This window comes from Elephas maximus, chromosome 3 (assembly GCF_024166365.1).
Source record: "Elephas maximus indicus isolate mEleMax1 chromosome 3, mEleMax1 primary haplotype, whole genome shotgun sequence".
Classification (NCBI taxonomy): Eukaryota; Metazoa; Chordata; class Mammalia; order Proboscidea; family Elephantidae; genus Elephas; species Elephas maximus.
This window is the reverse complement of record NC_064821.1, coordinates 191,862,301-191,875,765: the sequence shown is the minus strand read 5'-3', so window position 1 is coordinate 191,875,765 and position 13,465 is coordinate 191,862,301. Positions and strand designations below refer to the sequence as shown.

At 38.2% G+C, this 13,465-nt stretch overlaps 1 protein-coding gene across 1 annotated transcript in view; it reads left to right on the top strand.

Moving 5' to 3' along the window:
• NUP210L (nucleoporin 210 like) overlaps nucleotides 1-13,465 on the top strand; it is a 145,105-nt gene that overhangs the window by 73,750 nt on the left and 57,890 nt on the right. The window contains exons 14-16 of the mRNA XM_049880588.1: nucleotides 6,316-6,461; nucleotides 7,684-7,905; nucleotides 9,217-9,390. Of these exons, the coding sequence (XP_049736545.1) occupies nucleotides 6,316-6,461; nucleotides 7,684-7,905; nucleotides 9,217-9,390 (542 nt within the window). The remainder of the gene's footprint in view (nucleotides 1-6,315; nucleotides 6,462-7,683; nucleotides 7,906-9,216; nucleotides 9,391-13,465) is intronic.

Below are 13,465 nucleotides of genomic sequence, written 5' to 3'. Positions count from 1 at the left end.
CCAGGTATCAGCCCAAGACTAGAACACTGGGCAGAGCAACCAGAAGTCAACTCAGACAGGGAAATCCAAAAAAAAACGAAGCAAGATTATGAAAAAAAAAAAAAGAAGCCCAAAACAGGGTAACAGCAATGTTATTATATAAAAGAAGACAACATTAAAATAATAAAGAGGGACTAAGAAATGTAATCATAGACCTTCCATATGGAGAGGAAAATACAGCGATACAAAGAAATAAAAGTTAGTTTTAAATTTAGAAAAAAGGGGTAAATTAATAAGGTAACCACAAAGGAGACAAACTATCCTACTCATCGAAATAAAATACAAGGGAAAAATACAGATTCAGCAGAAACAACATCAACAACAACAAATATGAGGAAAGGACAATATATAAAGAAAATCTACTCAGCACATAAAATCAGGTGGGAAAAAGAAACTCTCAACACACAAAAAAAGACATCAAAATGATAGCACTAAATTCATACCTATCCATAATTACCCTGAATGTAAATGGACTAAATGCACCAATAAAGAGACAGAGAGTGGCAGAATAGATTAAAAAACAAGATCTATCTATATGCTGCCTCCAAGAGACACATCTTAGACTTAGAGACACAAACAAACTAAAACTCAAAGGATGGAAAAAAATATATCAAGCAAACAACAATCAAAAAGGAGCAGGAGTGGCAATGTTAATTTCTGACAAAATAGACTTTAAAGTTAAATCCGTCAGAAAGGATAAGGAAGGACACTATATAATGATTAAAGGGGCAATACATCAAGAAGATATAACCATATTAAATATTTATGCACCCAGTGACAGGGCTGCAAGATATATAAAACAAACTCTATCAGCATTGAAAAGTGAGATAGACAGTTCCACAATAATAGTAGGAGACTTCAACACACCACTTTCGGTGAAGGACATGACATCCAGAAACAAGCTCAATGAGGACACTTAAGATCTAAATGCCATAATCAACCAACTTGACCCCGTAGACATATACAGAACACTCCACCCAACAGCAACCAAGTATACTTTCTTTTCTAGTGCACATGGAACATTCTCTACAATAGACCACATATTAGGTCATAAAGCAAGCCTTAGCAGAATCCAAAACATTGAAATATTACAAAGCATCTTCTCTGACCATAAGGCCATAAAAGTGGAAATCAATAACAGGAAAAGCAGGGAAAAGAAATCAAACACTTGGAAACTGAACAATACCCTGCTCAAAAAAGACTGGATTATAGAAGACCTTAAGGATGGAATAAAGAAATTTGTAGAATCCGATGAGAATGAAAACACTTCCTATCAGAACCTTTGGGACACAGCAAAAGTGGTGCTCAGAGAGCAATTTGTATCAATAAATGCACACATCCAAACAAAAGAAAGGGCCAAAAACAAAGAATTATCCCTACAACTTGAGCAAATAGAGAGCAACAAAAGAAACCCAAAGGCACCAGAAGAAAACAAATAATAAAAATTAGAACTGAACTAAACAAAATAGAAAACACAAAAACAATTGAAAGAATTAATGAGACCAAAAGCTGGTTTTTTGAAAAACTCAACAAAATTGATAAACCACTGGCCAAACTGAGAAAAGAAAAACAGGAGAGGAAGAAAATACCCCAAATAAGAAATGAGACTGGTGATATTACAACAGACCCAACTGAAATTAAAAGAATCATATCAGATTACTATGAACAACTATACTCAAACAAATTTGAAAACCTAGAAGAAATGGATGAATTCCTAGAAACACACTACCTACCTAAATTAATACAAACAGAGGTAGAACAACTAAATAGACCCATAACAAGAGAAGAGAGTGAAAAGGTAATCAAAAAATCCCAACAAAAAAAAAGCCCTGGTCCAGACAGCTTCACTGCAGAGTTCTACCAAACATTCAGAGAACAGTTAACACCACTACTACTAAAGGTATTTCAGAGCATAGAAGAGGACGGAATACTGCCAAACTCATTCTATGAAGCCACCATATCCCTGATACCCAAACCAGGTAAAGACACCACAAGAAAAGAAAATTATAGACCTATATCCCTCATGAATGTAGATGCAAAAATCCTCAACAAAATTATAGCCAATAGAATTCAACAACATATCAAAAAAATCATTCACCATGGCCAAGTGGGATTCATACCAGGTATGCAGGGATGGTTCAACATTAGAAAAAGAATTAATTTAATCCACCACATAAATAAAACAAAAGACAAGAATCACATGATTTTATCAACTGATGCAGAAAAGGCATTTGACAAAGTTCAACACTCATTCATGATAAAAACTCTCAGCAAAATAGGAATAGAAGCAAAATTCCTCAACATAATAAAGGGCATTTATACACAGCCGACGGCCATCATCACCCTAAATGGAGAGAGCCCGAAAACATTCCCATTGAGATCGGGAACCAGACAAGAATGCCCTTTATCACCACTCTTACTCAACATTGTGCTGGAAGTCCTAGCCAGATCCGTTAGGCTAGATAAAGAAATAAAGGGCATCCAGATTGGGAAGGAAGAAGTAATAGTATCCCTATTTGCAGATGACATGATCTTATACACAGAAAACCCTAAGGAATCCTCCAGAAAACTACTGAAACTAATAGAAGAGTTCAGCAGAGTATCAGGATATAAGATAAACATACAAAAATCAGTTGGATTCCTCTACACCAACAAAAAGAACATCGAAGAGGAAATCACCAAATCAATGACATTTACAGTAGCCACCAAAAAGATAAAATACTTAGGAATAAATCTTACCAGAGATGTAAGAGACTTATACAAAGAAAACTACAGTACACTTCTGCAAGAAACCAAAAGAGACTTACATAAGTGGAAGAACATACCTTGGTCGTGGATAGGAAGACAACATTATAAAAATGTCTATTCTACCAAAAGCGATCTATGCATTTAATGCAATTCTGATCCAAATCCCACGGACATTCTTTAATGAGATGGAGAAACAAATCACCAACTTCATATGGAAGGGAAGGAGGCCCCGGATGAATAAGGCATTGCTGAAAAAGAAGAACAAAGTGGGAGGCCTTACTCTACCTGATTTTAGTACCTATTACACCGCCACAGTAGTCAAAACAGCCTGGCACTGGTACAACAGATACATAGATCAGTGGAACAGAATTGAGAATCCAGACATAAATGTATCCACATATGAGCAGTTGATATTTGACAAAGGCCCCAAAACAGTTAAATGGGGAAAAGACAGCCTTTTTAACAAATGGTGCTGGCATAACTGGATATCCATCTCCAAAAAAATGAAACAAGACCCATACCTCACTCCATGCACAAAAACGAGCTCAAAATGGATCAAAGACCTAAATATAAAATCTAAAACGATAAAGATCATGGAAGAAAAAATAGGGACAATGTTAGGAGCCCTAATACGTGGCATAAACAGTATACAAAACATTGTAAAGAATGTAGAAGAAAAACTAGATTACTGGGAGCTCCTAAAAATCAAACACCCGTGCTCATCCAAAAACTTCACCAAAAGAGTAAAAAGACTACCTACAAACTGGGAAAAAGATTTTAGCTGTGATATTTCTGATCAGCGCCTGATCTCTAAAATCTACATGATACTGCAAAAACTCAACTACAGAAAGACAAATAACCAAATTAAAAAACGGGCAAAAGAGATGAATAGACACTTCACTAAGAAGACATTCAGGTCACTAACATATATATGAGGAAATGTTCACAATCATTAGCCATTAGAGAAATGGAGATCAAAATTACAATGAGATTTCATCTCACTCCAACAAGGCTAGCATTAATCCAAAAAACACAAAATAATAAATGTTGGAGAGGCTGTGGAGAGATTGGAACACTTCTACACTGCTAGTGGGAATGTAAAATGGTACAACCACTTTGGAAATCTATGTGGCACTTCCTTAAAAAGCTAGAAATAGAACTACCATACGATCCAGCAATCCCACTCCTCAGAATATATCCTAGAGAAATAAGAGCCTTTACACGAACAGATATATGTACACCCATGTTTATTGCAGCACTGTTTACAATAGCAAAAAGATGGAAGCAACCAAGGTGCCCATCAACAGATGAACGGATAAATAAATTATGGTATATTCACACAATGGAATACTACGCATCAATAAAGAACAGTGAGGAATCTGTGAAACATTTCATAACATGGAGGAACCTGGAAGGCATTATGCTGAGTGAAATTAGTCAGTTGCAAAAGGACAAGTATTGTATAAGGCCACTATTATAAGAACTTGAGAAATAGTTTAAACTGAGAAGAAAACATTCTTTCGTGGTTACGCGAGGGGGGAGGGAGGGGAGGTGGGAGGGGGCATTCACTAATTAGATAGTAGGTAAGAACTAGTTGAGGTGAAGGGAAAGACAGCACACAATACAGGGGAGGTCAGTACGATTGGACTAAACCAAAAGCAAAGAAGTTTCCTAAATAAACTGAATGCTTCAAAGGCCAGCGTAGCAGGGGCAGGGGTGGGGACCATGATTTCAGGGGACATCTAAGTCAATTGGCATAATAAAATCTATTAAGAAAACATTCCGCATCCCACTTTGAAGAACGGCATCTGGGGTCTTAAACGCCAGCAAGCAGCCATCTAAGATGCACCAAGTGGTCTCAACCCAGCTGGATCAAAGGAGAATGAAGAACACCAAGGACACAAGGTAATTAGGAGCCCAAGAGACAGAAAGGGCCACATGAACCAGAGACTACATCATCCTGAATCCAGAAGAACTAGATGGTGCGACTACGTCATCCTGAGACCAGAAGAACTAGATGGTGCCTGGCTACAACCGATGACTGCTCTGACAGGGAACACAACAGAGAACCCCTGACGGAGCAGGAGAGCAGTGGATAGCAGGATAGCAAATTCTCATAAAAAGACCAGATGTAATGGTCTGACTGAGACTGGAAGGACCCCGGTGGTCATGGCCCCCAGACCTTCTATCAGCCCAGGACAGGAACCGTTCCTGAAGCCAACTCTTCAGACATGGATTGGACTGGACAATGGGTTGGAGAGGGATGCTGGTGAGGAGTGAGCTTCTTGGATCAGGTGGACACTTGAGACTATGTTGGCATCTCCTGCCTGGAGGGGAGAAGAGAGGGTGGAGGGAGTTAGAAGCTGGCGAAATGGACATGAAAAAAGAGAGTGGAGGGAGAGAGCGGGCTCTCTCATTAGGGGGAGAATAATTGGGAGTGTGTAGCAAGGTGTATATGGGTTTTTGTGTGAGAGAATTGACTTGATTTGTAAACTTTCACTTAAAGGACAATAAAAATTACCAAAAAAAAAAAAAAGAAAGACTTCTATGACCTGATCTAACCTACTTTTCTTGACTACATACTTTGGTTTCATATATGTCTTTAGCCAAACCAAATTAATTAAATTTTTCCATGCATGTCCCTCATACACTCAATTTATGTCTCTATCTTTGTGCATCCTGTTTCCTCAACTTAAGATACTCTGTCCTACATCTCTAAACCTTCCTTGATCTCTCCAGTCAGGAGTAATCTTTCTGTTTTGTAAATTTCTATAATACTTACACTTTCTACTAACATTTTAAGTAATTTTTGTGCATGGTCAATCTACCCTTATCAGCTATAAAGACTTTGAAATCAGTATCTTGGTTTATATTTGTATACTCACTATACATAGAATTGTGTTTTATGTGATATGTATATGTTAATTGAAGGAACAGATTATTTTATTTTTATTGTAGTAAAAATGCATGATAAAACGTTTATCATTTCAACATTTTTTACACATACAATTAAGTGGCATTATGTTCATCATGTTGTGCAACCAAGTTTTCTATCACCTTTAACAGAAACTCGGCACCCCCTATGCAGTGGCTCTCCTTTTCCCCCTCCCTCTTGTCCGTGGTAACTACTTATGAACTTTGACCTCTATACACTTGCCTATTCTAGATATTTCATGTAAGTGGGATCGTACAATATTTGTCCTTTTGTGACTGACTTACTTCACTCAGCGTAATATTTTCAAGGTTCGTCAATGTTGTGGCACGTATGAGGACTTTGTTTCTCTTTATGGCTGAGTAACATTCCGTTCTATGTGTGTACCACATTTTGTTTATCCAGATGTTAATGGGCATTTAGAGGAACAGATTCTTAGTTGATAAAAAAGTTGATAAAAAAAAAATTGGGGCCTAATGGTTAGTATGTGAGATCAAGATGGTGTTTTTAATGTATTAAGATTCTTGTTTCTGTAACCTAATTTCTTTGAGAACTGACTTTTTTACCCTGCTGAAATCATGTTTTTTGATTTGCAGGTACTCAAAAGCCTGGACCACTGCACTGTTCCAGTACACATATAACAGCCAAATCTCTAGGCCATACCCTGGTGACAGTGAGTATAACTGATTATGAGGAATACTTGGAGAGCAGTGCCACATTTGCTGCTTATGAAGCCCTAAAGGTGAGCTATTTCATGTTAAGGAACTGACATTTCTTTTCACGGACCCAACCATGTTCACTTAGGAGCTTCCTAGCTATCTGCTAAGTTCACAGTGATTTCAGTGATCTCTTTATTTACCACTTTTGTCTTTAAACCTACAGCTCTGTCATCAAACCTCAGTGTAACTATTTAAATTTTTACATATCTCTGTCACCACCACCTGATCACAATTTAGAACATGAGAATACTACCTTTTGAAGTTCTCTGGAAGATAATATTCTACTGGAGAGGGAAGTCAACTGTCTTTTACCCTCTCTACTTAGAGATTTTCAGCACAGCAGCCATTGTTTTAGTCACTGTTGTATGAACTGTGTCAGACAAAAATGACCTACATTTTGGGAAAGTTTCATTCCCCGAAGAACAGCTAACTCATTTATAAGTAGGATGCATCACCTCTGTATACTTGGGTGTATACTACCTGTCTTGTCTACCTTGGCGCAGTGATTAAGAGCTATGACAGCTGCTAACGAAAAGGTTGGCAGTTCAAATCCACCAGCCACTCCTTAGAAACCATATGGGAGAGTTCTACTCTGTCCTGTAGGGTTGCTATGAGTCAGAATCGACTTAATGGCAGCGGGTTTTAGGTTTTGTGTACCTTAGGTGAAATTCCTTTGAGAAATACAATGAAATGTATAAATGTATTATTTTTATATTTTCTGTTTAAAATGCTTATGCAGTTATTTATTCATTGTCTTTTATGTACACAACATTGCCCTAAATCCCACTGATAAAGAGAAATTCTAAAAAAATTAGGCATAAGATGCTATCTCTTCTCCCAAGGAATTTACGTAACTAGAGAGCATAACAAAAATTATTTGGCTCATACATATGAAGCATTTGAAACATTTAAATAGCATTAGGAGATAAGCAAGCATACAAATATGGGGAAGAGATAAGTGATGTAACAGCTTAGAGGATGGGAAAGTGGTTGCAGTCTGGAGTGACTGGACATAAATTAATGGATAAGGTAATACATGAGTTAGGTTGGATTATAGGTAGGATCTGAATTAGTACAGAAGTTGAGAAACATTCCAAGTAATGGACATGGCATACATGTCCCTGCCATTGGGGAATTAAATCTAATGTCATTTTCAGCATATTCAGATAACCAGTTTTTTATTTTAGAAAACTCTCTGTTGAATTCCCTAACAAATTAGAGATTAATTTCTTTAAATGTCATCAGGCTTTAAATCCTGTGGAAGTGGCATTGGTGACATGGAAATCTGTGAAGGAAATGGTATTTGAAGGAGGCCCTCGTCCATGGATCTTGGAGCCCTCTCGGTTCTTTTTGGAGTTGAGCATGGAGAAGACGGAGAAGATTAGAATAACAGAAGTCCGACTGCCAGCTAAGAGAAAACAGAACCAGTACATCTACCGGGTCCTGTGCCTGGATTTAGGGGAACAAGTAGGAAAATGGTTTATTTTTAGAAAAATAATCAAAATCAACTTGAGGGCAACGGGTTTGGTTTAGCAATAATACTCTAAACCTTTTGTACTTCAAGCCATTCCTTATCAGATTTCATGGATTTAGTTTATAGACTAAATCAGAAAATTCTAATTACTGATTAAATAATCTTTTTTTTTAACCTTACAGTCTTGAGGGTGCACATAACAACAATCCTTTAAATGTACCCCAAGGTTTTGGTTTGTTAATCTGAGAATTCTAACGGTTCACTAACTGGACAGTTCAAGATCTTTTTTTGTAGTAATGAGCTTATTTCACATTATTTTCAATGACTATAATTCATTCTCGTGTCAGACTAGAGGATATTTGGTTTCCCACCTCCTAAAACTGTGAAACAGGGAAATTAGCAATTTTAAGGAACTAGTTAGATTTGTGCTGATAAGTGTAATAAGTTTGTTGCCCTTACCAGTTGAATTAGTTTTGTTTACTTTAAGTAGTAGAGATGGATTTCTGTAGTTTCCATCCACAGCTGTGCTCCTCTTTAAAAACCAGTGGCAAAGGTTTGCAGCTTGACTACGTTTGAGACTGCAATCTGTGACTGTGAAACGCAGCACACTAACCAGCCTACATGGAATCAAAGTAAGATTTTGACTTAATAAGTACTGTGCTATTATCAATTAAGCAAATATTCATGTTTCTAATATTTGTAGTGAACTTGACTGTATCTATGGCTAAAAGAAACCAAACCCGTTGCTGTCAATTTGATTCCAAGTCATAGTGACCCCATAGGACAGAGCAGAATTGCCCCATAGGGTTTCCAAGGAGTGGCTGGTGGATTCGAACTGCTGACCTTTTGGTTAGCAGCAGAGCTCTTAGCTACTGCACCACCAGGGCTCTTGTCAATGGCTGGCTATTAGTAATTTAAGGACTAATTACTGCCACTTTGAAGCTCTCTAACTTCTGTTTCCACGTTCTGTTATTCATTAGTACTTCCACCAGAGATGAGTTGAAATGCAAATTAGTTTTTCCACTTTTTAAGAAATGTTAACAAAAGATTTGATGGAGAAGATTGAAGTAATTGGTCAATATTTAATTTTTTTTTACGTTCCCTTGGTTTTCAAATTTCCATGACATCCTTAATTCCCCTTAGCACAGACAATTAAGAACTATGTCTTTAAGGAATTTGCCTAGTTATAGTGTCCAAAGAGATTCCCTATACTGGAATTTGAGTAATTCTAAAATTTTTGGGTTGGCATGCCTGACATCAAGTTTCTACCTACAATTATCTCTTGCTCCGGTATTTCCTCAAAGGTTCTGACATTCCGAATTGGAAATCACCCAGGTGTCCTGAACCCTAGTCCAGCTGTAGAGGTTGTGCAGGTGCGCTTCATATGTGCCCACCCTGCCAGCATGTCAGTAACCCCAGTATACAAGGTGCCAACTGGTGCCCAGCCATGTCCTCTGCCACAGCACAACAAACAATTGGTGAGTACAGAGTGTTTTTCCAACTAACTTAGCACTTTCATCTTCCAGGCTTCAGAGATAAATGGTCTGAAATGTAGCTTTTGTCTTATTAAAGAGAACTATTTTGTTACTCATTGTTCTCTGATGGTGTCTGAGAAGAGGTGATTAAACAAAGTTTGAGTTGGCTACACTTAGTGACATGACTTCGTTCATTGTACATAGTCAGTTTGTGATTATGGCAATAGATGATTGAGATGTCTTGAAATAAATTCCAAATAGTTTAGCTAATATCCTTCCCTACCAGATCTTTTATTTAGCATTATCAATAAGTAGTTAAATTCACCTCTACTCCAAACCCACCATGAGTGGATAGTAATAAGCAATAACAACTAGCAGGAAGGTAACAAGGAATGAGAAAATAATGGGTTGTTTAGCCTGTGTGGAACAGAACAATTAGTTATTCCCATTTTACAGATGAGGCTCCTAGGGGTTGATTCATTTTCCCCAAGTCATAAAACTAGAAAGTAGCAGCATTTATCTGACTCTAAAGCCCATTCTATTAAACTTTTATGCTATACTGCCTTTCCATTGTAAAAGAACAACAGTATGAGATGTTACTAGATCCGGAACTCTCTCTCTTTTTTTAAAGAACCAAATTCCACATTAAAATTATCATTTGAATAAGGACAATGCTAGGGGCGCTAATATAGGGCATCAGTAGAATACCAAACATAACTGAAAATGCACACACAGCAGAAGATGAGCTAGATAAATGGGACATTGTAAAAATTAAACCCTTATGCTCAACAAAAGATTTCTCCAAAAGAGTAAAAAGAGAACCTACAGATTGGGGAAAAAATTTTGGCTAGGACATATCCAACAAGGGTCTAAACTCTGAAATTTATAGAAAACTTCAACACCTCAGCAATAAAAAGACAAACGATCTCATTAAAAAACGGGCAAAAGAGGTGAACAGACACTTCACCAAAGAAGACTTTTAGGCAGCTAACAAACAAATATGAAGAAATGCTCACAATCACTAGCAATTAGAGAAATGCAAATCATAACGACAGTGAGATACCAGCTCACCCAATGTTACTAGCACTAATCAAAAAACAAAAAATAACAAATGTTGGTGAGGTTGTGGGGAGATTGGACTTCTTATACACTGCTGGTGGGAATATAAAATAGTATAACCACTTTTGAAAATGGTGTGGCACTTCCTCAAAAAGCTAGAAATAAAAATGCCATATGATCCAGCAATCCTACTCCTAGATATATACCCCAAAGAAAGAAGAGCCATGAAACAATTAGACATATGCACATACATGTTCATTGCAGCATTATTCACTATAGGAAAATGATGAAAACAACCTAAGTGCCCATCAACAGATGGATGGATTAACAAACTGTGGTACATATAATACGCACAGTGGAATACTACACAAAGACAAAGAATAATGGTGAATCCCCAAAGCATCTCACAACATGGATTAATTTGGAGGACATTATGGTGAGTGGACTAAGTCAATTACAGAAGGACAAATATTATATGAGACCACCATTATAAAGTAATAACAAAAGGTTTACACACAGAAAAAAAGGAAAAAACATTCTTTGATGGTTACCAGGGATGGGGGGGAGGGAGAGAAAATTACCAAAGAGAGAGAAGACAAGTGTTAATATTGGTGAAGGGAAAGGCAAAACATAATATGGAAGAAGTCAGCACAGCATGACCAAGGTAAGAGAGGACACTGAGAGGAACACAAGAATGAAGAACAACTAGGTAACTACTATGACATAGACAATCCTGCAACAATTGTATTAACAAACAATAATTTATGAATGGATATAAGTAGATAGATATGCCAAGAGGTGTAGGAGGGTGTAAGGGAGCAACACCCACTGGCAGGTGCATGTTTGGTGGTGGATATTTCTACATACATGACTGTAGGTGCTCCTCATATATTAATATAGACAATAGAGTACACAAGGGGCACAGTCAGGGAAACCGCTTAGGTATAACCAAACACCTCAAGGAATAAAGTTCCTAGGCTCGAAGGTAAAGGACCATAGACTCGAGAGACATCTATGTCGATTGGGAAAACATAGTTCACAGAGGCAACGCTCTGTATCCTACTTTGATGAGTAGCGTCTGGGGTCTTAAAAGCTTGTGCGTGGTCATCAAGATGCGACTGTTGGTCTCTTCCTGTCCAGACCAAGGGAGAATGAAGAAAATAAAAAACTCAAGGGAGCAATTTGTTCAAAAGACTAATGGATCACATGAACCACAGCCTACACAACCACGAGACCCGAAGAACTAGATGGTGCCTGGCTACCCCTACTACCACTCTGACTGGGATCACAACGGAAGGACCCAGACGGAGCAGGAGAAAAATGTAGAATAAAAAATTCACAAAAAAGACCAGACTTACTAATCTGACAGCGACTGGAGGAACCCCTGAGACTATGGCCCTAAGACACCCTTCTGACCTGGAACTGAAGCCATTCCCAGAGACCACAGACAGGCCCATAAAATAAACAGTAACACCCAAGAGGAATGTGTTCAAAAATCAATTTTATGAGATTCAACAGGCAACATTTGCCCAAAGGCAAAGATAAGAAGACAGGCAGGGGTAGAAAATCAGGACGAAAGGAAACGAGGAACCCATGTCAGAAACGGGGAGAGTGCTGACACATTGTGGGGAATAAAACCAAGGCCATGAGACCCTTTATGTACAAACTGTGGAATGGGAACCTGATTTGCTCTGTGAACTTCCACCTAATGCACAATAATAATATAAAAAAATCAAAGGCACACATGTTTATGATAAAGGTTTAAAAACAAAAAAATATTATATGAAGTTTACGGATGATTCACTTTTTAAAAGCACTCAGAGTGGAGCAGAATAGAGTTATCCCTATATTATTTTCATTCAGTGTCATTTTTTTTTTTGAAATAATTCTAATTTACAGAAAAGTTGCAAGAAAAGTACAACCTTTTCTCCCTGAACCATTTGCAAGTTATAGACATGCTTCCATGATTCTCCACCACCCTACCCCATGCTTTAGTGAATATTTCTAATTGAGATATAATTTATATACCATAAAATTCACCCTTTTAAAGTATCAAAGTTGTGCAACCATGGCCCCTATTTAATTCCAGAACATTTTCACTTCTCCAAACTGAAACCCTCTACCCATTTGCAGTCACTCCCTATTTCCTCCTCTCCTTAGCCCCTGGCAGCCACTAATATACTCTGTCTTTACGGATTTGCCAGTTCTGGACATTTCATGTAAATGGAATCATACAACAAGTAGCCTTTTATATCTGGTTTCTTTTACTTAGCGTAATGTTTTCAAAGTTCATCCGTGTGGTAGCATGCATTAGTCCTTCATTCTTTTTTTTTTATACTTTTTATTGTGCTTTAAGTGAAAGTTTACAAGTCGAGTCAGTCTCTCACATAAAAACTTATATACACCTTGCTACACACTCCCAATTACTCTCCCCCTAATGAGACAGCCTGCTCTCTCCCTCCACTCTCTCTTTTTGTGTCCATTTCACCAGTTTCTAACCCCCTCCACCTTCTCATCTCCCCTCCAGGCAGAAGATGCCAACATAGTCTCAAGTGTTCACCTGATACAAGAAGCTCACTCCTCACCAGCATCCCTCTCCAACCCATTGTCCAGTCCAATCCATGTCTGAAGAGTTGGCTTCAGGAATGGTTCCTGTCCTGGGCCAACAGAAGGCCTGGGGGCCATGACCACTGGGGTCCTTCCAGTCTCAGTCAGACCATTAAGTCTGGTCTTTTTATGAGAATTTGGGGCCTGCATCCCACTGCTCTCCTGCTCCCTCAGGGGTTCTCTGTTGTGTTCCCTGTCAGGGCAGCCCTCGGCTGTAGCCGGGCACCATCTAGTTCTTCTGGATTCAGGATGATGTAGTCTCTGGTTCATGTGGCCCTTTCTGTCTCTTGGGCTCCTAATTACCTTGTGTCCTTGGTGTTCTTCATTCTCCTTTGATCCAGCTGGGTTGAGACCACTTGGTGCATCTTAGATGGCTGCTTGCTGGCGTTTAAGACCCCAGACGCCATTCTTC